Source organism: Heteronotia binoei, chromosome 11 (assembly GCF_032191835.1).
Source record: "Heteronotia binoei isolate CCM8104 ecotype False Entrance Well chromosome 11, APGP_CSIRO_Hbin_v1, whole genome shotgun sequence".
Lineage (NCBI taxonomy): Eukaryota > Metazoa > Chordata > Lepidosauria > Squamata > Gekkonidae > Heteronotia > Heteronotia binoei.
In genome coordinates, this window is record NC_083233.1 from 43,596,386 (window position 1) to 43,623,422 (window position 27,037).

The 27,037-nt window shown below is 44.4% G+C and overlaps 1 protein-coding gene across 1 annotated transcript in view; it reads right to left on the reverse strand.

The window, feature by feature from the left end:
• Window positions 1-703: 703 nt before the first annotated feature.
• ADGRG4 (adhesion G protein-coupled receptor G4) overlaps window positions 704-27,037 on the reverse strand; it is a 43,997-nt gene continuing 17,663 nt past the window's right edge. Inside the window, exons 6-21 of the mRNA XM_060249131.1 lie at window positions 26,606-26,748; window positions 25,350-25,482; window positions 24,815-24,933; window positions 23,180-23,390; window positions 19,178-19,343; window positions 18,762-18,911; window positions 18,329-18,451; window positions 17,561-17,606; window positions 16,197-16,300; window positions 14,057-14,178; window positions 9,954-10,222; window positions 9,046-9,133; window positions 7,071-7,354; window positions 5,892-5,990; window positions 4,745-4,900; window positions 704-831 (exon numbers count right to left, since the gene is read on the reverse strand). Coding sequence (XP_060105114.1) covers window positions 704-831; window positions 4,745-4,900; window positions 5,892-5,990; window positions 7,071-7,354; window positions 9,046-9,133; window positions 9,954-10,222; window positions 14,057-14,178; window positions 16,197-16,300; window positions 17,561-17,606; window positions 18,329-18,451; window positions 18,762-18,911; window positions 19,178-19,343; window positions 23,180-23,390; window positions 24,815-24,933; window positions 25,350-25,482; window positions 26,606-26,748 — 2,341 coding nt within the window. The remainder of the gene's footprint in view (window positions 832-4,744; window positions 4,901-5,891; window positions 5,991-7,070; window positions 7,355-9,045; window positions 9,134-9,953; window positions 10,223-14,056; window positions 14,179-16,196; window positions 16,301-17,560; window positions 17,607-18,328; window positions 18,452-18,761; window positions 18,912-19,177; window positions 19,344-23,179; window positions 23,391-24,814; window positions 24,934-25,349; window positions 25,483-26,605; window positions 26,749-27,037) is intronic.

Here is a 27,037-nt window from a genome sequence, read left to right on the forward strand (position 1 = left end):
TTTATTTATGTGTTTATATCCCACCCTCCCTGAAAGCAGGCTCAGGGTGGGTTACAACAATAATACTACAAAACCATTAAAACAGTCATAGTAATAAATGATTAAAACAATTAAAAGTGGGTAGCACAATAAACTAGGAAACAACAGCAATCCCAAGTAGCCAGAAGCAACTAGGCCATAAATGAGAAGACAATGGAGATCTTATTAATATGGGCCATATACAGTTGGAGAGCTTCAGCAAAGGAGGCCTAATAACTGGGCACCTGCCACCTCAAGCAAAGACCTGGTGAAACTGTTCTGTTTTACAGGCCCAGTGCATCCTCTGTCACTGATGCTATAATGGTGTCACATTAGTTCTGATTGACTGTTTTGAGGTTTCTGAGTCAGATTCTTGAAAGGAAGCATTTGCTGAAGCCAAAAGAACTGAATAGCTATCCAGCAAGTCACAAAGATAGGATTGAAAAGTCCCCTCTGGTTATCAGCAGGGGACAGGAGCCGTAGGGTTGCCAGATCAAGACTGGGAAACTCTTGGAGATAAACCCTAGAGAGGACAGGAACCTCAGAGGAGTACAATGCCACAGAATCCACTCTCCCAAGCATCCATTATATCCAGAGGAACTGAGTCTGGAGGTGAGCTGTAAGTCTGGGGGATACCCAGGTCCCACCTGGAGGATGGTATCCTTACAAAGATCCAAACTGGGTCTCAAGGCCAAAGCTGGTTCTTCTGAATGCAATGCAGCTCACAATCAATTGACAATATTCTTCTTGCACGAGGAAGCCTGGAAGGCTGACAAGACAAAGATGAGCTCTCAATGTTGCAGTGAACTTGGTCTGGAAAATAAATATGCAGAAGGTCATTTTCGATACATACGATACGAAATGGGTTCAGTTGGGATAGCAGACTCCCAGGCAGAAAGACTTCCTCTTAGCTCTCTCTCTCTGAAGTATTACTTCCCTGTATGCAAAGAGTATTTCCTTCAAAGATGAACATCCAGAAATACAGTCCCTCCTCCCGCACACAGATACACCCACATACATCTGCAGAGGAAGGTTTCTTTGCACTACTTTCTTTGCACCTAAAACTTGAGCTTGGCTCTTAGATTTATAGAACTACAGAGTGATTCTACAACTTTAAAATACAAATTTATAGAAGGTAGATCCTTCCATGAATTCCTGTGATGATTAGCCTTTAGCCATGATGGCTCAACCTCCTTGTTCAGACTCTGAATATCAGTTCCTGAGAGACAACATCCAACAGAAACTTTGGCCTGGATACCCCTGCCTGTAGGCCTTCAAGGGCATCTGATCAGCTAATGTGGGGGAAAGGATGATGGACAAAGTGGACTCAAGATCTGATCCAGCAGTGCTCTTTTGATGTATACTGCCCTGCCCTGACCCAATCAATGCCCCCATGTACTATGATAAGACCTCTACAGTAGGTCACCCCAGAAGGTCCAACAGACCACCCCAAAATGGCAGGGACATAGCCCAAAAGCAGCCAGAGACTGGAGCCTTTCCTGTGACTAAATATGAGCATGAACCGGGAAAATGTAGTTTGGTTTGGTTTGTGATGTGCCCCATTCACAAACCATGGACTGTCATGAATTTGCAGCTGCCTCATGAATCAGTTCTGTGTGAGGTAGTAGAACAGTTTGAAAGTTTGTGGAAAGCTCATGCTGGGTGACATGCAACAAGCTTGATTCCATGAAGTGTGAACTGGACAAAATTCATCACAAACTTTAGCTCATGAGCTGGTTTGTGCCCATCCCTACCCATGACTCAGCAGGCCAATAAAGGATTGGATAAAAGGCATGGCTATGTCAATCACACCTCTGTAACTCAACATGAATGCACAGGAGAGACACAACAAGGTCCCAACCCAGCCAGGGAGCTGCTTGGCTGGGAGTATGAAAGGGCAGGAGCTGGAGGGAAGAAAGCCTCTAAGGGCTGATTGGCCCAAGCAGTAGGGGAAGGAGCATGTAAAGGCTGTGAGAGCCTATTTATTTATTTATTTATCTATCAGATTTATATTCCGCCCTCCCCCGACAAGCTCAGGGCGGCTAACAACAGTTTAAAAACATTAGCAAACATATTAAAATTAGATCTATAAAAACATTTCTATATATATTAAAACTCCGAGATGGCAAGCCTCTGTTTTCCATTATATTAATTCAGTGAGATTGTCGATGCTGAAGGTAATAGCCACCTCCCCCTAGCCATTAAAGGCAAGTTTGAAAAGTTCAGTCTTACAGGCCCTGCAGAACTGTGGCAGGTCCTGCTGATGTTTTCAGGGAGGGCATTCCACAAAGTGTGGGCTGTTACTGAGAACGCTCTGGCTTTAGTGCTGGTCAATCAAGCTTTTTTCGGTCCAGGGATCTTAAGGAGATTTTGAGACCCTGAAGGTAGTGCTCTCTGGGGTACGTATGGGGAAAGGCGGTCCTGAAGGTAGATGGGTCCCAGGCCATATAGGGCTTTAAAGGTTATAACCAGCACCTCGAAGCGAATCCGGAACGCCGCAGGCAACCAATGTAACACTTTCAGCACAGGTTGAATGTGCTCCCGTACAGGTAGCTCCATTAACAACCTGGCTGCTGCGCTTTGGACCAGTTGCAGCCTCCAAAGTTAAGGGCAGCCCCATGTAGAGAGTATTACAGTAGTCTATTCTCAAGGTGCCTAAGCTGGAGTGCATGGCTTGCCAGAATCGGGAGGTGAACTGGGGGGCCTTGATCTGAGATCAAGTGTGCTGGGAGCCTGTGCAGACGAAAGATGTGCTGGAGGTAGAGCTGGGCTGTTTTAGGAGCCGTGGGCAGCTTGGGACATGGAACAAAGTGAGCCAGCTTGGTGAAGAGGTCCACCATCACCAGGATCCAAGTGTGCCCCTTGGACATGGGGAGCTCGGTGATAAAGTCCAGGGAGCTGGTGTCCCAGGGTCAATGTCCAAAAGCCAAAAGGTCAGGGTGCCAAGGAAATCAAGCAGGTCAGGATCAGGAATCAGGAAGGAGTGTGGATGTAAGCCAGAGAATAGACTTGTTGCTTCCACAAGGTTACCAGGTCTTGGGTTGGAGCTATATAGGAGCCTCAATCAGCCTGCTCCCTGGGTTGCAGTGACTCTGCTAGAACTCAGGGCTGAGAGATCTGAAGCATCAGTGTGCCTCATGTCTTTGCTCTGAAAGTTCTTTCCGGAGCCTGCTTCGAAATCTTGAGATGGGAGGAGGAGAGCTTGAAGGAGATTGATCATCAACAGCTGACACTGGTGCCTGGAGAGTGATTGATGGGCCAGCTGCTGTTTGTTCAGCTGAGGAACTGGCTGGCAACTCTTCCAGGTCTTTTAACCCTTCCAGCTTCTCCTTGTCAGGGCTCATGACATGGTCCACCATAACTCCTGCCACAAAGATCAAATCTAGTGTGTGCCTGGTCTGATGGGTGGTAGTTGTTATATATTGGGAGAGTCCCAGCGTCATCATGGATGACACCAGGTCCATCGCCTGTAAGGAGTTCGCGTCATTGGCATGGACATTGAGGTCACCCAGGACTAAAAGCCATGGGTACTGCAATGCCCAGCCTGCTACGGCCTCCATCAGGGACGGTAAGGCACTGGCTGGTGCAGTAGGCAGATGGTACACTAGTCAGATAGCCAACCTCTCCCCCACATCCCATACCAGGCCGGCACACTCTATGCCAGTAATCATTGGGGACATAAGAACATAAGAGAAGCCATGTTAGATCAGGCCAATGGCCCATCCAGTCCAACACTACGTGTCACACAGTGGTCAAAAGTTATATATATATATATATATATATATATATATATATATATATATATATATATATATATATATATATATATATATATATATATATATATATATATATATACATACACACACACACACACACTGTGGCTAATAGCCACTGATGGACCTCTGCTCCATATTTTTATCTAACCCCCTCTTGAAGGTGGCCATGCTTGTGGCTGCCACCACCTCCTGTGGCAGTGGATTCCGCATGTTAATCACCCTATGGGTGAAGAAGTACTTCCTTTTATCCGTTTTAACCTGCCTGCTCAGCAATTTCATCGAATGCCCACGAGTTCTTGTATTGATTTCATCAAATGCCCATGAGTTCTTGTATTGTCATTGGACGGGAGCACCTGGAAGGAGTAAGCCTCCCGTATAAGTAGTGCCACCTCTGCCCCTCGCCCACTAGTCCGTGACTGGTGAAGGACCAAGTACCCAGGTGGAGCCATTTCAGAGAGAGCTACCGTCTCTCCATCTCGCACCCAGGTCTCGGTCACACAAGCCAGGTCCATTGCCTGCTCCTGAAGGAAGTCTCATAGGACTGCAATCTTATTATTAATGGACCTGGCGTTGCACAACACCAGGCACAGAGGTGGGTATTTAAACCCTCAAAGTCTCAGGTCAAATAGGAGGTGGCTGGAACTGCTCCTGTTTCAGAACCTGTACAGAGAGAGGGCCAGAAGAGACAAGCAGGCAGCACCCTGACAGGAGGAGAATCTAGATGAGCACAAACTCCTCCCCTCCACATCTGAGGTACCTGAGGTCCAAACCCCACCTCCAGCTGGGAACCAGGAGTAGGCTGCAGCCACTAGACTCAGCTATCCCCTTCTCTTCTTGTCTGCTCCAAGCCACATTTCTATTGGCCACTCTTCCTTGCAGCAGTCCAGCACAGCCCAAGCCTTTTACATTTTAAAATGTCTCACATCTCACACTTTGCCCCCACTCACCAGTTTCGACATGAGTGAATGGACTAGCCCCTGTTAAAGATCCTGAGCCATTTGATGTTGAATTGGTCCCATCAGACTGTGAAGAACGGGATGATGGTTTCCGCTCAGGGTTTGGTGGATGCTGATATCGCAACAGTGTGCCAGAGCCACTCCATTCTGAAATCAGATGGGAGAGTAAGGAGGCCCATTAGTGTTGCCATGGCTGGAGGATCTCCAGGCAATTCTCCTGGAATAAATGGCTGCTTTGGAACATGGGCTCTATGGCATTATACCCCTCCCTCAACTCCACCCCCAAAATATCAAAGTATTTCCCAACCCAGAGTAGGCAATCCTACCAATGAGGAGGTTTCAGGCTCCAGGTTGTTCAGGGAGGAAATGGTGAGAGGTGGTGGAAGAGTTGCTCACTGACCCCCTCATCTTGTGAACTAAGACCATTAGGAATACTGGGCAGAACTAGGGCTTTTTCTTTCTTTTTTAGCAGGAATGCACAGGAACACAGTTTTGGCTGTCTTAGCATCAGGGGGTGTGGCCTGATATGCAAATGAGTTCCTGATGTGCTTTCTCTATTAAAAAAAACCCTGTGTGGAACAATGGTGACATCAGGGGTGTGGCCTAATATGCAAATGAGTTACTGCTGGGCTGTCTGAAGGAGCAGGACTTCAACAATCCCTCCCCCACGGAAGGAAGAAACAAAATCAAAATAGAGATGCTGGAATAGGGTTTCCAGCCTCCAGGTGGGGCCTGAACTGATCTCCAGCTGGCAGAGATCATCTCCCCTGGAGAAAATGGCTGCTTTGAAGGGTGGATTCTATGGCATTGCACCATACTGAGGCCCCTCCATTCCTCTCCCCTTCCCAAACCCCACTCTCTCCTGGATCCACCCCCAAAGTCTTCAGGTATTCTCCAGCACAGACCTGGCAACCCTATACTGGAGTGGAAATAGTGCAGCTGTACATTTCCAGAGCAACCCAGTTCTGCTCTACATCTGTACTAACTCCCATCTTGTTGCTATAGAGTGATAACCATTCGCCCCTAACCCAGAGCAGTCTTGCTGCAGGGGCCTTGGTGCCATCATGGTGGCTTTATTCCTGTAAAAATTCATTTATGGGGAAGGAGAAGAGAACTCACGAAACTGCCTGTCTCTCACCAGAGTAGCGGAGACTAAACCTCCCACAGCAGAAGTGAACTTGGCACTGCTTCCTCACATTCTCCTTCAAGAGACAGTGAAACAGGAAAAGGAAGAACCCTAAAGGAAAGCGAACACAATAAAGAGCTTCTCATTTTCTCTACCCTCAACCAAAATGCTGCTGCTGTCTCTTCAATTTCACACATGGCACATGAACATATAAAGCTGACCTCTGTGTGCTGTGGCTCAGTGGCAGAGTGCCTGCCTTGCATGCAGAAGGTCCCAGGTTCAATCCCCAGCATCTCCATGGAAAAGGATTGGTTAGCAGGCTATGTGAAAGACCTTTCACATAGAAAGTCTGAGAACCTGGAAAGCAGACACTACCGACTTTGATAGGCCAATGGTCTCCTGACTCAGTAAAAGGTAGTTTTGCATGTTCAAGTGATCCATTCAGCCCAGTTTTACTGACTCCAACTGAAAGCATCTCCCCAGAGTCGCAGGTGGAGGTCTTTCTCAGTCCTGCTACTTTTTTTTTTTAAGTAGCTCTGCTACTTAAGCTCTTTTCACTGGAGATTGAATCAAGTACCTTCTACATGCAAAATATGTGCTCAGCCTTTGTCTTACAGCTCCTTCTCCCATTGTACATTGAAGCATGAGTAGTTAGGACTACAATAAGGACTTCTCCTCATCTTCATCGGTTTCATCGTCATTCAGCATCTCCAACTGGAGATAAAAATATTTTAAGGAGAGTTGAAAGCAGCACTGGAGAAGGGCTGCTACTTGCTATCCACAAGAAAATCCCAGACAACTTGACATTTATCATTGACACACAACCAGGGGGTGATTCAGCATCCTGATACAGCTTGCTTCTTGCTTTTCCTATCCTTCCTTCCTTCCTTCCTTCCTTCCTTCCTTCCTTCCTTCCTTCCTTCCTTCCTTCCTTCCTTCCTTCCTTCCTCTCTTTCTTTCTCTCTCTCTCTCTTTCTGTCTCTCAAGCAAATTTCTAGCCCACAGGGATGCAAAAAAACTTGCAAGTATGTGGGCAGCACCTGGGGAAATTTTAGAAGCCAGAATGCTGGATGATTTCAAGAGTCAAGCTTCCCTAGGCCCACACAGAAGCTATATACATTGTGCAACTCAAGCAAGTGCATGCAAATAGGCTCAGAGCATTAGCATCATCAATATTCACTCCATGCTTACCTTGCAGACTGTTGCAGATGGCAAAAAGGTACAAGAAAAAAATCCTAACTGATCCCCATGCAAAAAAAGCAAAGCCCCATGTTAAGCCAAGTAAGAAAGTCAAACTGGCCACACGCTTCATGTCATGAAGAAAGCCGTGGCTCCAACTGTCAGCCCGCCCTTGATTCTTCATGGCACGTATCTGAAGAAGGATGGTGATGAACATGGCAAGATCCATCAGGAACACCAGGCAGAAATAAGCCACCACGGAAATGTAGAAGACTGTGTTATTCTGAATCCAGCAGCTGCAGAAGATGAGAAGCAGGAAACATACAAAGCTGAGATCTAGTGAGTGAGCATAAAAGGCTGGATGGACATGAATGAATCCTAAAGGAAACCAGGTGCATCTTGAGAACATAAGAAGAGTCCTGCTGGATAAGACCAATGGTCCATCTAGTCCAGCATCCTGTCTCAAATAGTGACCAATCAGTTCTCCTTGGTGCCCAGCAACAGGGCAGAGAGGCCATATCCTTCCCTTGATGTTGTCTTCTGGCTCTGGGATTCAGAGGTTTAGTTTAGTGCCTCTGAACATGGAGGTTCCTCTCAGACACCATAGCTAGGAGCCATTGATAGACTTATCCTCCATGAATCTACCTAATAGATCTATCTATCTAAAGCTGTTTATTCCTGTGGCCATCACTACATCCTCTGGCAGCAAATTCCACATGTTAATCACTCTGTGTAAAGAAGTATTTCCTTTTGTCCATCCTGAGAGAGCTGCTGAGTCCAGTGCCTCTCAAGGAATGCACTTTCTTTTATGGGTCTTCCCTGATTTCTGAGATCTGCTGAGGATCTGCTCTAGTCTTATCCCCATTCAGGTTGCCTTTTTTACCCAAAAGGGTTCCCTTAAGTGGTCAAGGAGAAATTTGCAGATTCACGCAAGGCAAATTTTTAAAAAATGCATGAATGAAATGCAGTAATCAGAGAGTATGTATCCTCATGAAATCAAGGACATAAAACATCTGGATTTATGCAATCTGAAGAGAAACCAGATAATCTGGATATCATCTGTGATCATTTGCTTTCTTTTAAGGTACTTATTTGCCATATTCTCCAAAAGCAACTTATAAAAAAGTTCATAAGCTGAAAAAAATCAGAAGCACCAAGATTAAAAAGGACATAAATACAATTCAGTTAGAGGACATTTAATACTTATAAAAATGTGAACACTCAAAATTAGTCAAATATCTGGATTTCAAAAGACACCCAAAATGAGGAACATCTGAAGAGCCAAAACAGGTCATTTAGTCCAGCAGATAAATCAAAGGGTTGCACACAAAATTCCAAATCTCTATATTTGAAAAAAACTATTTGAATGAACATATCTGAAAGTCACTTCAATAATGTCCCTCATAATAAAACTACTAAATAAGTGTATCACAGGTATCAGCAAACCACAAATGTGCCAATAACTTCTGCAAATATCAAAGCCTTCCTTTGTTGTTGCTTCTTGGCAACTGGTGTTCAGAGGTACAAGAGCACTTAGCCTTCATGACTGACAACCACTGATGAACCTCTCTTCCATGAATTTGTCAAACCCCTTTGTCTAAATTTGTCAAAATCACCAGAGTAGATTTCAGATGTGGTAACATGGGAGCTTTCAAGAGCTTGTTATGTAGGAGGTCAGTCCTGCTAGCTACAAATGAATAATTTTCAATGAGCTTAACCTCTATGACTCATTAAAAGATGGCACTGAAGATCTAGATTCCAGAACAATTGTGCTTTTCCCATTGCAAACGTGCTATTGAGGAAAGCAAGTGCAGACAGTTGGCCCATGTATTCACCAGATACAAAGAGCAAAACAGGAAGGGAAAGACTAATTTCAACATTAAAGAGAATACTGGGGCAATAAGAATCCTTTCACTCCTGCTTGTCAGTTTCTTTGTTCCTTAAAGAACCCTGGAACAGATCAAGGTTTTTGAAGCAAGAGACTTACAAAGGTGTGAGTGAGCTGCTGTTGTTTTTGCTTCCATAAGAGTCTGTACTTACAAAGAGGACAATCGTGACAATAACTGCTGGTATTCCTGATGGCACAAGAGAGAAAACTGCATTCAGTTTTTAGAAAGCGCTTTGCATGGCAAAGTGTTGTACTCATCTTTCTGCAACCCTCACAACATCCATACAAGATAGATTAGTATTAATATCTCCATATTGCAAGTCTGAGAGAGTGGCCCATGTGAGGCCACCAAATGAGTTTGTGAGATTTGAATAGAAGTTTCACCAGACCCAACTGGCTGAAAAGACATCATCTCAAAAGAAAACACAGAAGCTCAGATGGAATCAAGGCTTGGCTGGCGAAGGCCAAAAGCTCTTCCTGTGTGATTTGAGTCACCAGTGAGGGTGGGGTGGCTTGAATCGCCCTGCCAGTGATTCAAATCTCACGGGAAGAGTGGCAGGAGCAGCCACTGCCCTTCCTGCACGGTTTAAAGACCCTGCTGACCAGTTGGTTGACAGGCTCTTTAAATGGAGGGGGAAGCCAACCTGGCTGCTTCTGCCAGCACTCCTGCATGATTGGGAGAGTGTCCAGGAGCAGGTACCAGCCTCCCAGGTGATTTAAAGGCCCTGCCGATCAGCTGATTGACGGCACCTTTCACGAATACAGGAAGGGCAGCAGCTGCTCCTGGGCGCCTTCCTGCATGATTTAAATTGCCCAGAAGGGAGAGAGTGGTCCCCACCCTGCCAGCCTAGGGCACCAGGAAGCCTGACACCAGCCTTACATGCACTTAACCACCAGAGCCAACTGGCTGCTCTTTACCCTTTTAAATGCAGATCTAAGGATTCTCCCAGGTGCCAGCACAAAGTAACCCAAGACTGAAATACGAGATCCCATCACCCTCTACTTACCCCAGCCAGCAATGCAAAATTTAAGTATGTAGTTGGGAACATAAGTATTGAAGACCTTGATGAGTGCATAATACATGTGGATGGCTTCCAGGCCCATCCAGGTGAAGGCTGCCAGCAGGAAGTAATGGAGAAAAGCACCAACTGCGATACAGAGGTCACGATTGTGGAATGAAGCCAGCCATGAATTCACCAGGAACAGGAGATTGAGCAAAAGCAGTGCCAAGCAGAGGTTGATGAGGATTTTGGAAGGGTAGTCCATACGCAGCTTGCTGTAATGAAAAGGAAAAGCTGTCATTGTAGCTCTGCATCTCCTGCACTATCACTGCAATGCAGCCCTTGTTTTTGTCAGTACTGGAAATCTTCCATTGGTCTTGAGGGTACAAATGCTATGGAACTGGGTAGCAGGAAGCTCTAGCAACTTAATGTAGGGATGGCATCAGGTAGCCCTTGAAGTGATTTTATCTGCCCTTCAATGGCTTTGGCAAATTTGATTGTGTGTGCATGTGTGTGTGTCTTAATTGGCAATAGTTTTACTTGTCAGGAAAAGAAGCAGAGAGGCTTCTTTTACATGCTATTGTCAGGTGAATATTTTCCTCATTCTGAAAAGCCAAGGGTCCATTGGGCATTTGCTTGTTCCAGAAAGTGCATGTGTTCCTCAGTTCCCCAACCGCTCCCATCAGTTGTCTCAGGTGCATGAAATTCCATAACTGAGAGGTACTGACTGTTAGAAACTGGTCATCTCTTACTTAAGACCTAATATGATCAGATTGTCTGAGTTACTTTCAGACTCTAAAAGGCTAAAGTACACATTATTCAGTCTTTGAGATGTGTCCAAGCCTACAATTGAACATGAGTTGCAAACACCCCACTGGAGACTCAGTTCTCAGGCACACACTGGCCTAATTCAGATTGGGTCCATGACACATGGGAGCAGGGAGCTTAAGCCTTCGCCCTGCAGCATTTTCATAAATTGAAAAGGTCCTCAGGGGTCGAGGTCAGATGCACATAAATTGAAAAAATGGGCATGGATGAAAGCCAGTTGCATGTCTGATTTTATGTGGTTGTCCAAACATCAGCATCTGGCAATGGTCGTTGGCTCGTTCGTGTCCCGCACTGCCACGACTGGGACGCAGACTTTTTTGATAGTACATTAAATCCGGAATAAGAATGCTTCCGACGACTCCCGCACGTACTTTCTAAGTTTGAACGCTCCATTGTAGCCAATCGCCGCAAGCGCACATCCACTTCCCTGCGAGAGCCCACTCCAAATGATATCATTGCGCCAGCAATTGTTGACTCAGCCTTCCAACCTTCCGAGGTCGGTAAAATGAGTACCCAGCTTGCTGGGGGGAATGTGTAATGACTAGGGAAGGCAATGGCAAACCACCCCGTAAAAGGTCTGCTGTGAAAACTTTGTGAAAGCAGTGTCACCCCAGAGTCAAAAATGACTGGTGCTTGCACAGGGGACCTTTCCTAAATGGGGGGGGGGGGGGGAGGAAGATCACCCACCTTTGCTGTCTCCCCGCCAGGCAGAGAGACAACAAAGAGAGTTGCCATGCTCCCCCCCCCATTTAAACACCACGGCGGGGTGTTTAAATGGGGGGGAGGAAGATCACCCACCTTTGCTGTCTCCCCGCCAGGCGGAGAGACAGCAAAGTAAGTAAGTAAGTAAAATTTTATTTATATCCCGCCCTCCCCCGCCAAGCAGGCTCAGAGCGGCTAACAACAACAGAAAATAACAATACATTAATAAAACATTAAATTAACCTTAAAACCAATTAATACATTAATTAAAAAACGTTACTAATCTAATAGCATTAAATTAACTCTAACCGTAATATTATCATTTGACGCTATGCCTGTCAGTTGGTATTGATGGCGGATCTCTGGACTGGACTATTTTGATGTTTCTTTGTTATGCACTTATAGTTCAGCTATTCATAAACGCCAGTTTAAAGAGGGTGGTCTTGCAGACCCTGCGGAACTGATCAAGGTTCCGCAGGGCCCGCACCTCCTCTGGGAGCTGATTCCAAAGGTATGGGGCTGCGGAAGAAAAGGCCCGTGTGCGGGTATTCTGGAGTTTAATTTCTTTTGGCCCAGGGGTAGTCAATCTGTTTTTTCCTACTGACCTCAGTGCTCTCTGGGGCTTGTACGGGGAGAGACGGTCCCTCAGGTAGGTCGGTCCTTGGCCATATAGGGCTTTAAAGGTAATGACCAGCACTTTGTACTGGACCCGGTATACAATCGGCAGCCAGTGCAGTCCGCGTAGCCCCGGCCGTATATGCTCCCATCTTGGGAGACCAAGCAACAGCCTGGCCGCCGCATTCTGCACTAGCTGTAACTTCCGGGTCCGGCACAGAGGCAGCCCCATGTAGAGGGCGTTACAGCAGTCCAATCTTGAGGTGACCGTCGCATGGATCACTGTTGCTAGGTCCTGATGCTCTAGGAAAGGGGCCAGCTGCCTCGCCCACCTCAGATGGAAAAATGCTGACTTGGCAGTGGCTGTTACCTGGGCCTCCATTGAGAGTTGCCCTGCTCCCCCCCCCATTTAAACACCACAGCGGGGTGTTTAAATGGGGGGAGGAAGATCACCCACATTTGCTGTCTCCCCGCCAGGCAGAGAGATAGCAAAGAAAGTTGTCATGCTCCCCCCCATTTAAAAACCCAGCGGGGTGTTTAAATTGGGGGGGGAGGAAGATCACCCACCTTTGCTGTCTCCCCGCCAGGCGGAGCGACAGCAAAGAGAACTCTCGGGCTTCCCCTCCCTGGCCGGGTGTTTAAACTGGGCAGGGGGAGATCACCCACTTTTGCTGGCACTTAAAAAAAAAAAAAGCCAAGCACAATATCCCACGTACTGTGCTTGCGCGAGTGCGGAATGCCATCTCAAAAAATGAGGTCCGGTTGAGACCTCTGATCAACCAATGACGGGACCAACGCTGCTTAGAACTGAAGGATGGAGGGATGTCTGATCAGGAAATTCGTTGTAAAAAAGCTGCAGGGTATAATAGTGACGGGTTAGGGATGGATTTAATGGTGAGAGTGACCATGGCCAGGAGCTGCTATTTGCCCTGTTGGCAAAACCTCTGTGTATGCTGTCAATACACATGCAGTCTCCAGTGGGGCATGCAGCACCCCTGAGCCACTTCAGGATAGGAAAATGGTGTGAGGTAAAAGTTTAAGTACCCTCTTCCCATGCACCATTATCTCAATCTGATTGGAGTATCTGCATGCCTGGGAACTGAGCTGCCAGCACAGAACACCTGACCAAATCCCTTGAGGCTGTGGCAGACACAACCCATGGACTGTGCCATGTGCAGTTTGGCCCTCTTAGAATCTTCTTCAGAATAATGTCCCTGATCAGAGTGCTTTTCTCATGTTTTGCTGTTCAAAAGTTAGTGCAAGATATTATGAATTGGTCCATATGCTATGGTCTGGCGATACATAAGCAAGCCTTGGCCTTAGATAACCCCTCCTCCTCATTCCTCCTCCCATCCCACGCACTCCAATTTGTTCCTCTTTTGCTGTTGCATCCAAATCTGCCAGGTAGTGCTTGACTTCCAAATCAGAATTGCAAACCACAGGAAGAAAAGAGTTGTCACTCTGATTTAGAGAGTAAGTACACACCTGACTTTGCTGATTTGGACTGAAGAAGTTCGGGAGAGCACTGGAAAAGCAAAAGGGGAAGGAAGGAGAAGAGGGAGTACATGCAGCCCACAACTCATCCATGTCGTTCCAAAGTTTGGGTTGACGTTACAAAGCTCATGGCATGCAATTCTGCAAACAGTGGGTTGTAGCACCTGTACATGAGTAAAACTTTATTGGGAAGAACATCTGTCCAACATCTAAATGAATGATGGTGGCATCCAGGGCTTTTTTTGAGTAGGAACGCACAGGGATGCAGTTCCAGCTGGCTTGATGTCAGGGGCTGTGGCCTAATACGCAAATGAGCTCCTGCCGGGCTTTTTCTACAAAAAAACCTGTGTGAGACAATGGTGATGTCAGGGGTGTGGCCTAATATGCAAATGAGTTCCTGCTCGGCTTTTTCTACAAGAAAAGCCCTGGTGGCATCTAAAAACACGCACATTACAGATGAATCTACTCACTCAATAGAAAGATACAGCACTACCGCCAATCCCAGGAAAATGGAAGAAATGCCACAACCCACATTGGAGACCAGTGTCAAACTCGAATCATCTGCAGCATTGACTGGACTCCGGGATAAATCCTAAGAATAAATTGTTTAAACTGCCCTCAGAATTTGCTGAGAAAACAGACAGACTTCCTTTGTCTGAACAACTAATTACTCAACACCAAAGATTTCAGTTCTTGTTACCATGAAAAAGATACACCTCTTATGCAGCTTTTTTTATTTTGATCATAGTGTCTTGTTGTTGTATCTGCTTATTGAACTCTGCCTGTCTGAATCTGATCCTAGGTTAATGGTACAGATGTGTTATTATAGGTTTTTGTCTGGGGGAGGGGGTATTTAAAGTGTTAAGTATTTTGTGAATATTTGACTGCACTTGTATATCGTTTTAAAAAGTTTAATTTAAAAAGAGAGAGAATGTATAAAAAAAGATACACCTCTCTTCTACCTTGCCCAATTTCTCCCCTATTTTTCTTGCTGAAAGTAAGAGATGGCCTCAAACTCTAAAAAGTGCTCTTAGAGCCTGCCTTCACAATAACCTCACTTCTGTGACCAGAAGCCAGACTCTAATGGCTGGGAATTCTAGAGGTGTCTTCTGGACAAGAGATACTCAAGGAAAGTTTGGAGCACCAAGCCTTAATGTTATGCCAAGAGCAAGGGAGACATTGGTGGCACACCAGGCATTTATCTCACTCTTTCTCCTAGCATTTGAAAAATGGGGAATTAGCTGAAATAACAGTAAATAAAGGCCACGATTTTCCAGCAGCTTCTCTTTTTCCAGTATGGTCAATGAAACATCTCCAAGCTGTCCAAAGAGAACTTTCCTTTACATACCATTTTCCCCCTGCAAAATAGTTTTAATTCATTTTTCCCCCTAGCCAGATTCCAAATCCAAAGGTAAACAACTGGGACGAAAACTGCCCAGCAGGGAGGCATTTGATGGGCATGGAGGAAAGGGTTAAGCACCAATTCCTTTTGCTGTCAAAAGTGCCACCCCGCCTCCCCATATCTCAACAAACATGAGCTTGGGATGCCAGGATAATGCCCAGTTTGGCACTCAGCCTGGCAACTTTTCACATGATGCTCTGACAGTGCCAAAGTGAGACTGTGATTGATGGAGTGTTCCTTGCTTCACTGAATGCATTTCTCTTCATTTAATTAGATCCCAGTGAAGGGTCAACATGCCCTGTGTGCTCTCTCTCTCTCTGTCTATTCCAGCGAATCTTGGCACTCCAGGCATGGTGGATGAGAAGGGACCGAGATACAGACTTTTTCCATGATAATACTTTTTCAGACATGCATAAGAAAATGGGGGTGGGCAATGTGTAATGTCATTAATCTTTGCTAGCAGATTGTTGATATAACACCACAGCTATTTGCAGGGTGTTAAAAACATTTAGGAAGAAAAACGAAGGGACATTAAATACAAAATTATAGATTTCAAAGGGTGAACAGATTTCAGTTATTTATTTACCTATTTCATAGCCCACCTATCTCACTGAGACCTAAGATGGTTTACAAAATTAGAAAGCAATGCAAACAAAAAAAGGGGGGTATATAACGGGTGGCCAATGGTAGCTCTCCAGATGTTTTTTGCCTCTATCAGCCCCAGCCATTGGCCATGCTGGCTGGGGCTGATGGGAGTTGAAGGCAAAAAACATCTGGAGAGCTACCATTGGCCACCCCTGGTATATAACATTATCCTCATCATCATGATCATCCTCCTCATCATTGTCATTTATTTTGTGTAATCAAAACTCATCATATTATCTGAACAACAAGCCTGTAAGGTAGGCAACTGTTGTTATCCCTGTATAACAGATTGGGAGCCTAGCTTGAGAAATCATAGCCTGATGTGAGATGTGAATTGTAAACCTCTTTGTTCAAGACTCCCAGGTGACTGTTACCCAGGGTAGGGATCCTGAATCCAACCTTTTTACCCTGTCATGCATGAATCAGAAGTAGCAGGTGTTCGAAAAGACTCTTCTTTGCCTGGAAACTGTTGCCAGTTAAAGGCAGCATGGAGTTAAATCAACCATCTGACAAAAGAGGAGGAAGCTTCATGTGTATATCATATGTGTATTTGAGTAACTTACCAGAAGAACTCCAAAATGGGTCAGGTGGTTACAGTTGCAGATTGTGTAATTGATAGTCGTATGATTCATTTTACACCCTGCTGTATTCCAGCCACCGTTCCCATCTGCACAGCATAGGAGTGAGACATTTTATCTGTGGTTAATCGTTCCTCGTCATTTATAGCTTGGCAGAGCTTAGGAAGGTGTGAATCTGAACACAGGCTAATGCTGACTGGGGACTTAGAAACAACAACCTTAAGGGAGATACATTTTTTCATGCTTTCAGAATGTGTTTGGGGGAGTTGCCCACTTAGATAACATGCATTGTGAAATGTGTGGGTGGAAGAGAGATTAAAAATGGTTGTTTACTTGGCTGAATCCTGTTTAAAAAGACAGAACATAATTTCCTAACAGAACAGTTGCTTTGGAATTTTAAATTAAAATATGCAGGTTTGAGACTAACCCAATGATTTGTTTAGATTTACAGCCCACTGCTCTATTCACTGCTTTGAATTGTGCAGCTTTTGCAGTAAACTTCAGATCAGCTGAATTTGCACTTAGAAAATGGCTGTCTTGACTTGTTTTATTTCTTTTTTTTTATTCTACATCATCAAATCAGCTCTTTGCAGTTCCTTTGAGGGATCTAAAAATTGTACACAGAAGGTCCCAGGTTCTACCCCAAGTGTCTCTCATTAAGGATTAGTAATGTAAACAATCTCTACTCCAAAACTAAGAGAGCAGCTTCCAGTCAGAACAGAGAATACTGACTTTGGTAGACCAAAGGTCTGAGTCATAAAAAACAGCTTCCTGTCTTCAGAGCCATGATTTCTTCTCCCAATGTGTTTTTTAATCTTAAAATCAGCAATGATGGGGTCCAGTTTGGATTTGGACCAGGATATAGGATGATAACTCTTCTATTCTGTATAATTTTCCAGTTAGAAATGGATTATTAGCCTCAGCAGAGAAAGAGAAAATATGGGTCTTTTTCAGAACTGTGGGTTAGAGCAGTTAGTGGGATGTTTCCATTGAAAATCAGTGGGGGAGTGTTAAAAAAACCTTTCCTAGCACCATGGCTCCAAATACCCCACTCCTGTGCCTGCTTTGTAAGCTTAAAAAAATACACTGAGACATCCAATCACAAATCTCCCCTGTAGTGATTCCTTTGATGATCAGTCTCCACTATCTCCAGTTAAAGTCATCTCAGAGCTACAGCCAATCAGAGATGACAGAACTGGCTTCAATAGATTGACAGCCTGACCCATCAGGACAAGGCATCTTCCAGTAATGCCTAGCTGCTCTCTGGCTAGAAGAGATGGTCAGAAGCTAGGCTGACCTATTCAAGAAAGAGATGCTAATGATACAGTGTTTTTCCAATGGATACTCACTGTTCTTGAGAAAGTCCCAAAAGACACAGCTTACAGGAGTGTTATTCTGGAATGGAAACGGAACAGCTCAAGATGAGCCACTTTCAGAAGGTTTAATCTTTACTATTGCCATTTCCTAAAAGTGTCCTCAGTAGCCATCATAATCCATAAGAACAGAGAGAAAGGGTATCGCAGGAAGATATTCACAAGTTCTAATGTAGTAAAGCCTCTTCCTTCTCATTGCCACCAAGAGAAGCCAAAAGCGCTCCTGTCCAGCAGCAGACTTAAGAACATTCTCTGGCTAAAATAAGCTAGAAGCAGGTTGGCAGTCCTTCATCCAGAGCATTCTTACCAAAGAACATAGAAGAACTCAGCTGGGCTAGGTCAAGGGTGCATAAGCATCTTGCTTCCCATGGCAGTCAGCTTAGATGCCTCAAAAATGCATAAGCAGAGGAATAAAAGCCACAGCCTACCCTAGGCATTGCCTCTGTCCCAGCTTCAGAGGTATACTGTTCTGACTATGAAGGTTTCATTTAGACATCATATTTCCCACTGTCCATAGCCATTAATGGATCCTATCTTCCAAGGGCTTTCTAACTCACTTTTGAAGTCACCTACACAAGGGGTCATCAGTCCATCCCTTGGCACTGTGTTCTACACGTTAATTATGCACTGTCTGAAGAAGCTGTCTTTTTGAGCAGATTATCTGCCACAAGCAAAGTCAAGAAGAAAAACAATGCACTTTAATGCTGTCCAAGTAATGTAAAAGCGGTGGTGATGATACAATACCATGTTATCCTCTATATGTTGCAAAATAATATTCACAGGATTCGTAAGGTTTTGGACAGAAACATTTTGAATGCTGGCACCCACGATGTAGGTGTTCAGCCTTTTTTCCTCAGGGCAGCTATCCTAGAAGAGAAACACAGATCTGCGTTCAACCTCCATTTTTCTTACTACGGATTTTTAATCAGTTATAATTTACCTCAGCCTGCCTCCAAGGAGCTCAGAGTGGTATGGCATACATGATACTCATCTCCTCCACTTTATCCTCACAACAACCCTGTGAGGGAAGTCAGGCTTAACAAAAGTGACTGGCTCAAGAGCACCCAGGGTGCTTGGTGGCTGAGCAGAGTCTCGAACCGAAATCTTCCTGGATCTGATCAGACACATGAACCACCACACCACAATGGCTATGCTGTTGGATGAATGCCATGTTTACCTTAAATAGTCCAGTACTGCCGAAGAAACTGAACTGGATTTCTGTGTGATCTTGTGGATCAAAGGACTGGGCTCTTAAGTAATCTCTCAGTGATGCTGGCAAAAATACTGCAGCCAGGGCTGTCTGGAAGGGAGTTTCACGTATATTGATCTGCAGGAAGGAGAAAATACTTGGAAAGCTAACGTCACCCCTATGCAAAAAAATATTGAAACTTGCATCCACATAAATCCTTCTTTTTGGAGTGTTTTACAGAGCTTGCTGCTCTGCATCTATGGGGGCCTCAGTCCAGAAAGCAAAGCCAATATTGCTCACTTTTTCCCTAGAAAAGAGCTCCTCCCAAGAGACTTTGTTCTGGCAACAGGTAATTCACTCCATAATTCCATGGGTGGGAAGGTACAGAAAAAAGGGGCCCTCACCTCTGGATCCGTGGGTAACACATAGGAAGTAACCCCAAAAGCAACTCCTTGGAAACTGATGGGATCTGGACGCATCAAAGCCAAAGCCAGCCTGGGCATCACGACGGACACATTTCTTCCACTGAAGTTCATCTTGAAACCTATTTTTTCCATTATCCTTAAGATGCTGCACATCAAAGGAAACAGACACATGGAAATCCTTCCATGCCTAGCACTCACAACTAGTCCAGTGGAATCGCTCTAGTGGAAAAGAGCGATGGTGGTAGAGCCCATTGCATAAGCGATTTTGCCTAAGGGAGGCTGAATTGAGATCAAAGTTTTTCACTTCCACACTAGACATTTAATCCTGGTTCAGCCCTGTCCCCAAACTAACATTCTACTCTTGAATCATGGAATCATAGAAACCAACTCTATGAGTTTATGATTTTGTTATTCTCACGTAGAAAACCAGTTTGGGGACAGAACTAAATGATTAAAGGTCTAGTGCAGAATTGCCACAGTTTGCACACAAGGAAGTGGCAAGGAACTTGGCAAGGAGGTGGTGCGGGATGGGCGGGTGGAGAGAGAGTAGTTTGGTACTGGGGTTGGAAGCAGCCTTCATGCTCTATGTTAATTTGTTGGAAAAACAAGCTATTTTGCATTCCTGGGTGACAATTAATTTGCTGCTACCCCACCTCCTGTATGTGTGTATGTGTGTTTTCCCTGACATTTTAAAAAATCATTGCAATTCCCCTGTCTCCATTCCGTACAAGTGAATGAGCATTTTAGCTCCATAATGGCCTCTGCTTCCAATCCCTCTTGAGCCCAAGACAGAGAAGGTCCCCCTAAGAGATTTCTCACAGTGCCTGGAGTCTATGGAAATGCCACTGGCCCTGGCAGCTTGCCTGTTTGGTTGGGTCATTCCTAATTTGAAATGAGAGATGTCACTGACATGGAGCTGCCACCCTGATCTGCAGCTTGGGAGGCTTTTGTGGGAGGAAAATGCTGCTGAGAAATCACGACACAGCCCAACACTGCTTTTTATCTACAGGCTATTTTTGGTATCTTCTTCCCCACTTCTGATTCCTACATTTAAAAAAAGAGATGGAGGGAGGGAGAGAAACGCTGTGGTGTTTTTATACACAACCCTGAGCTCCCAGTCCTCTGACACCAGACTGATTTAGGTTAGGGATGGCCAACTGGAAGCCCAAGGGCTGGATGTGGCCCACAAAACCTGGGCCCATGAATAACTCAAATTTAATAAAGAACTTGGCAAGAAACAACTTGCTCCCACAAATTTTACTTGTAAGAGAAAGAAAGCTGTTTCAAAAGTTGGTGGATAAAGCCATTGCTTTTAATGTCATAACTGTCCCTCTGGATTTTGGATGGAACACTGTGGCTAAACTCAGGATACACTCTGCGGAAATGAAGTAATTCTGACCAGGTGGTGTTGATGGTATTGATGTTGCTATGATGTGTTCAGGTCTTGTAACAGAATACAGCACTGGACTTTGGATCAGTGCCTGGAGAATAGATTACCCAAGCTGGCCACCACTGATTTAATTTAAGCCTGAAACTTTTTTTAAAGGCAATATATAATTGCACAGAATTAAGTAATTTAAAAAAATCATTTTGTGCTGGTTGAGTTAGATTTGTATCATGTTTTTGTTGTAATTGTTTTTTTTGGGGGGGGGTTCTATTTTGCTTTGTTGCTTTACTGAATACTTCTTTTGGGTACAATGTTTTCAACGAAGAGTGCAAAAAATGCTTTAAATGAAACAAAAAAGGAAAACAAAAGTTGGTTCAGGTTAAAAAAAATGACTGTATTCAGATGTCAGAGCAAACCTGTCAGTTCATGTATTTAGATACGTATACCACGCTTTTCTCCCTAATTGGGACACAAAACAGCTCACCACATTATGCTTCCCTAGTCCACTTTATCTTCACAACAACAACTCTTTGAAGAAGCTTAGGCTGAAAGTGTGTTTTTCTCCACACACACTCACTGCCAACAATCACAGCTTGCAATGCCAGTGTCAGTGGATTCTATTGTGCATTCTGTACAGTCAACATGTTCCTCTATAATAAGAGATTGTGTGGCTCTTTCCCTTTTTCAGTGACCAGTATCACAGCTCAGCAATATGGAAAATGGGGCTTCACAGCTGCTTTTCAGTTTCAGAAAAGTCTGGCCAGTTTCAACAGTGGATTTCCCTCCCCCCCCCCAATCCTTTCTGTTCCTTTTCACTGAACAAACTAACACAAAAATGCATGTGCAAAACCTGAACCGCAAGAATCAAAATGGAAGGTGCTTGCTGGACACTACTGTGCAGCTGCAATAGGGCAACTGCATAATTAAAAAAAAAAACCTCTGGACACCACCACCTCCCACATCACAAGTGACCTTCCACCTGATTTTGAAAAGTGTGGGTGTTTAAAAATTGTAGCTGCAGAATAAGTACAGCAGAGGAAAAAGAATGGTGCATAAAGCAAGCACGGAATCCAAAATCAAGATTAAAGGTTTACTGTTCTAATCTGCAGTCAGTTGTGTGTGCATAACAAGCCAAGGTCTGCAAAAGTGTCCTGTGAGCATAGGTGTGCTTGCCAAAACACACTGAAGGTTGAAGGAGCAGGACAACTGATATGCCCTCAAGGCACAGCTGACTTGCATTGGGGAAAAAAAAATACGTGTTTACTACAAGGTTGGAAATAATGGCAAGAATTATACTGAAGTCTAGGGACCATACAGCTAAAATGGAAGGGGAATTGGGATGGGGGGGAGTTGGCATCACAGCATAAACAATGCCCTGCTGTTTGGAACAATCTACAGGGAAACAGTCCTGGCTGGGACCCTCTGTATATGGCACCACCTCTTGTGATGTACCTGTTGCTAGGTTATAATATTTCAAACGGTGGGGCAGGGGGGAACCAATTGCTCCTTCCCTCTATACTAGTTGCTCATGGAAATATAGGATGTTATTTTTAAAAGGATTCTTAACTCAGACCTTTTCTGGTTTGAATGCATGCCAAGGTCTTTTCTATAAGGAAACAGTGCAAGACCATTTCAGTAATTTATTCATCTATAATCAGTATTCATCTATATTCATTTATTCATCTATTTATTCATCTTTTTTTAAAAAAAGCTTCTGTGGTGGCTTATGGCATCCTATAAAAGAATAATAATTAAAGATATAAAAACCAGTGGCATAAAAGCCAATAAGATCCTCAATAAAAAGCAGCAATAAAGGAGAAAATAGAGATTAAAAAATAGAAAATATTCTAAATTAAAACAAGCAACATCAATAACAAGCCAAAAATGAAGGAAAACAAGGAGGAACATAGCTGTGTTAAAACCCATTTGTTCTAATAATACAAGAACTAGCCAAAAAATATCATGGCAGGGTAAGTAACTGAACCAAAGGATGAAGGAATTAAAAAAAAAAAATTCACAAATTGCAGAGTGCACGGGTTGGATCTGGGACCCCACTGGGGTAGCCAAGTCTAGGTTGGGAAATTCCTGGAGACTTGGGGGTACAGCCTAAGGAGGGGAGAGTTTTGTGTGTGAGGAGGGACCTCAGTGGGGTATAATGTCATACAGTTTATTCTCCAAAGTAGCCATTTTCTCCAGGGGAGCTGATCTCTGTAGTCTGGAGGGCAGCCGTAATTCTAGGTTGCCAACACTAGTTCATGCCTGGCTGACTTGATATAAAGCAGCATCCTGTGACATGAGACAGGCTACCAATGAAATATTTGCCTCTTTTTTGGGGGGGGGGGCATCAAGTCATAGCCACCTTATGGCTACCCCATGGGGTTTTCAAGGCAAGAGATGTCCAGAGGTGGTTCGCCATTGCCTGCCTCTGTAAAGTGACTCTGAAATTCCTTGATGGTCTTGCATCCAAATACTAACCATGGTTGATCCTGCTTAGCTTCCAAGATCTGACAAGATTTGGGCTGGTCTGGGCTACACAGGTCAGGATGCTTGCCGTATTAGGATCTATTTTTCCTCAAACAGATTGATTTCTGTACCTGCTGGCCATGGTTCGCAGATCTTTTCCATTATCTGTCTTGGCCATTAAGCTGCTGATGATGTTTAATGATTTCTCTGCCAGTGTCCAGCTGATCTCTTCACAGTTTGCAATATCAGAGAGTTTATCCACAAGAACTTTAATTTCTTCTTGACTCAGTTTAGAAGAATTCAGCAGATTCAAAATCTGGTCTGCAACCTCCTCAGCATTCTCTGTAACAGATTTTTTTTGAAGTTACTTGAAAACAAACAGCCTGATGTGTCTGCTATAATGTATTGCTTTTTATGATTAAGATCAGCATCTGAAGCCTTGCTCTGCATGTTCCCATCTTCTAAATCAAGGTGGGTGGCAACAGATACAGAGCCTTCTCTGGGGTTCTAGATTAGCGGTTCCCAAAATGGTGCCCAGGGGCACTATGCCACCCCCTGACACCTTTCCTGGTGCCCACCAAGTGTTTTTAGAAAGTGAGTGGAGCCAAAGACCTTTTCCCAGCAGGGCTTTTAATTGGCCGTTGGAGATTCGATTCGCTGGTCAGATTTTTTTTTTTTATGTTGCTTTGGCACCAGCTTCCACCACAGCACAAGCCAGGATCTTCACTGCGTGCCTGCAGGCAAGCTGTGGCAGCCATTTTACCACTGGCTATGCCTCTTGCCACAGCTTTCGTGTGGCAACCATTGTGTGTTTGTGCCCACCATGTTGTGTCAAAGGTGTCCACAAGCTCAAAAAGGTTGGGGACCCCTGTTCTAGATAGTTCAGTGCTGTCATCACAACTGATCTATGGCACCCACATAGGGTTTTCAAGGCAAGAGACTTTCAGAGGTAGTTTGTCACTGCCAACTTCTGTGTAGTAGCCATGGGCTTCCTTGGTGGTCTCCCGTCCAAGTACTAAACAGGGCAGTCCCTGTTTAGCCTCTAAAATCAGTTGAGATTAGGTTAGTCTGGGCCATCCAAGTCAGGGCAGTTCAAGATATCAAGTTATTCAGCAGATTCAAAATCTGATCTGCAACCTCCTGGATTAACTCCATGTCCTCATTGACTAGATAGTGATAATGATGGCTGCTGAATGTGTTTAATGGATTCTTGTTCTTCAATGTTCCTAAACTGCTTTGAAGTATTGATATAACCTAGGCTGGATCCATACATATGATGCTACTGCAATAATTTACTTCTTCGATTTTCCTGTCTATAATGGTTAGAGTGTCCAACTAGGACAATTCATGTTCAAACCTCTACACTGCCATGAAGTTTACCAGTCATGTTCTTTCATCCAAATCTGCCCCACAGGATAGTGATGATGATAAAATGAGGTGTGGGTGTGGAAATAACAGTTCCTCTGCTCTGAGCTCTTTGGACAAAGAGATAAGATCATAAATAGATAAGACTTTTACCCATGCCAGGTTCCAGACGCGTTTGCAAAGTAAACCTACAGAGAAAGTTTCAGAGGAACACTGAACATCAGGGAAAGGACTAAGGATTCCTTTCCCTCCCCTCTTTTCTCCGAAGCAAATCACCTACATGGAGAATACTTTGCAAGGTAGAATAGGCTGTTGCTGCTATGTGTTGTTTGCCCCTCAAGAATTGCTAAACCAGGGCTGATTATCACAACATCACAAACATAAAACCCCAGGGAGCTTACCCTCTGAGATGGTCACATTTTTAAGTGCCATGATATTATTTGGCAGGTCATAGAGAAGTTGGCATTCAGTCAGATTTGGTCTTCTCCAATCAGCTTTTCCCGTTACAATATTAATTACACTTCAAAAAAAGGGAGAGAAATGAATTTCTTTAGTAGGAAAATTACAGTTTTCCAGACAGGTTTGTTGCATAAATACCATCTAGGGAGCTGGAACATCCTTGCATACTTGATTGCGAGTCTGTGCTAGACTGAGGTTTCCCCACTAACTTCCCATTTTTAAATTCAGGTCTGCTCTGTTTGTGGGGCAAAACGACCACAGTTTACTGTCACAGGTGCAGGAGGACAGCAAATAAAAGTACCAGGGGAGGAAGGGAGCTAGAGAAGCTACAATGTCTCCAGGCTGGAAGGTGGCAACCCTGTTTAGCCTCCATCATTACCTGGAAAACCTCTTGACAGACCACAGAGCATCCATAGCACAATCCATTGGAGTTTGGGGTAGAAACAAAGAAGGACCTCAACAACAACAGCAACTTACCATGCCCTACTGGCAGACTGCTGTGTGTTTCTCTGACAGTTTGCATGTGCCACATCAGCAGGAATCCTCCCCAGCCACTTGAAGTTCCCTTTGTTTTTTGATTCAGTTACGGTTTCAGAGCATGTGCCTGGAGCTTAGAACAAGAGGAGGACATCACAGGTCACACCAAAGGTTCACCTAATCCAGCATCCTCACCACCCAAAAGACCTACAAACAGGCAACCATTTCCCCTTTTCTATCCCCCAGCCCATAACATATAAAGGAGCATGGCGATTCCATTTAGCTGACTAATATGGTGCCATGTTTGTCAGCATTTTATTTTTAAAAATTACAATAATTTACTACGCATTTGCAAACAGATGCCTTTGCTTGAATACCTGTGAGCTGGTGTGGCATAGTAATAAAGGAAATGAGCTGTGATCCCAGAAATTCCCATTTCAAATTTTGCCACTGCCACAAGATCATTAGGATGGCTTCTCTAGGACTCAACACCCCTCTCCTTCACAATATGGGAATAATAATACTAGCCTAGATTTCAGGAAGGTTGCAGGGACTACAACAAGATCATGGCTGTGGTCAGACTATAGACTTGGCACTGTCTGGCCACACCTCTATGTGCACCAGTTTAACTTGTAGTGGGAAGATTTAATCAGACAGTACACCCTGAGGCAGTTTCCCTGCACGCTCACTCTGTGTTCAGTCATCCAGATTAGTGCTGAGCATCAACCACAGAGATTGCTGTCCAGTTGGTTTTCTAAAAATGCTATGGGTGTGCATGCACTCATGCACTTATGTGTACATCGCCAACAATTTTTTTAAAATGGCAGAAACATTCACACTTCCCAACCAGCTTCAGTTTGCAACAGGGAAGTTCAGACATCCAGGAACACAAGGTGAAAGTGCTGTCATTTATAAAGACTGGACTCTCCCCAGTGCCTGATAACTCTACTTCAAAGGTGGGCCAGAATGGGGTGCCAATGACTGGGGATTAGGAGGCAGATGTTGTTGTCTGATCATGCACTTTAAATCCACAAGGGAACAGCAATGGCATCAGATCAAATTGCTCATCTGACCACAGCCCATGCGTGTAAAACTCACAGTGAAAACACTAGATAAATGCAATACATCTTGGCTTCTTCAGCTGCTCCCACAAGGGACAGCATCTCAAGTCTCCCTCAATAAAACCTCTTTTTGAACAAAAACCTCAGCAAAGTACATTTGCTTTGATTTAGCAGCTAACCATTCCCATCCATTACCAATGGCAGCCACAGTGGGATGATCAGGTTCCAAAGACAGTTCCTCTTCCCTATAAGTGTGGCTCAAAAGGACATGGAGCTTTTCCTCTTGTTCTTTTGCCGTTTGGTTGGATGTAGTTTTGACAATGGTTTTAGAGGAATACCTGAAAGCACAAGAACACAAAAGGAATCTGAGATGGACTGATTTCTTCTGGGATTCCCCAGGGTTTCAACCCTGGGATGTTTGAAAAACCAGAGCTCAACTCTGAAACATATGGTGAGCCCTTGAGCACCTGCAAAGTACACTCCTTTAATCAGTGAGTAACAAACAATGCAATCCTAAGCAGAGATATGGTATACTGGAGTCAGTGGGCTTAGAAGCATGTAACAATCGCACTGAAAAGAAAGTCCACACACAGCAGGTGGTCAATGGGTGTTTTTCCCAAAGGTATT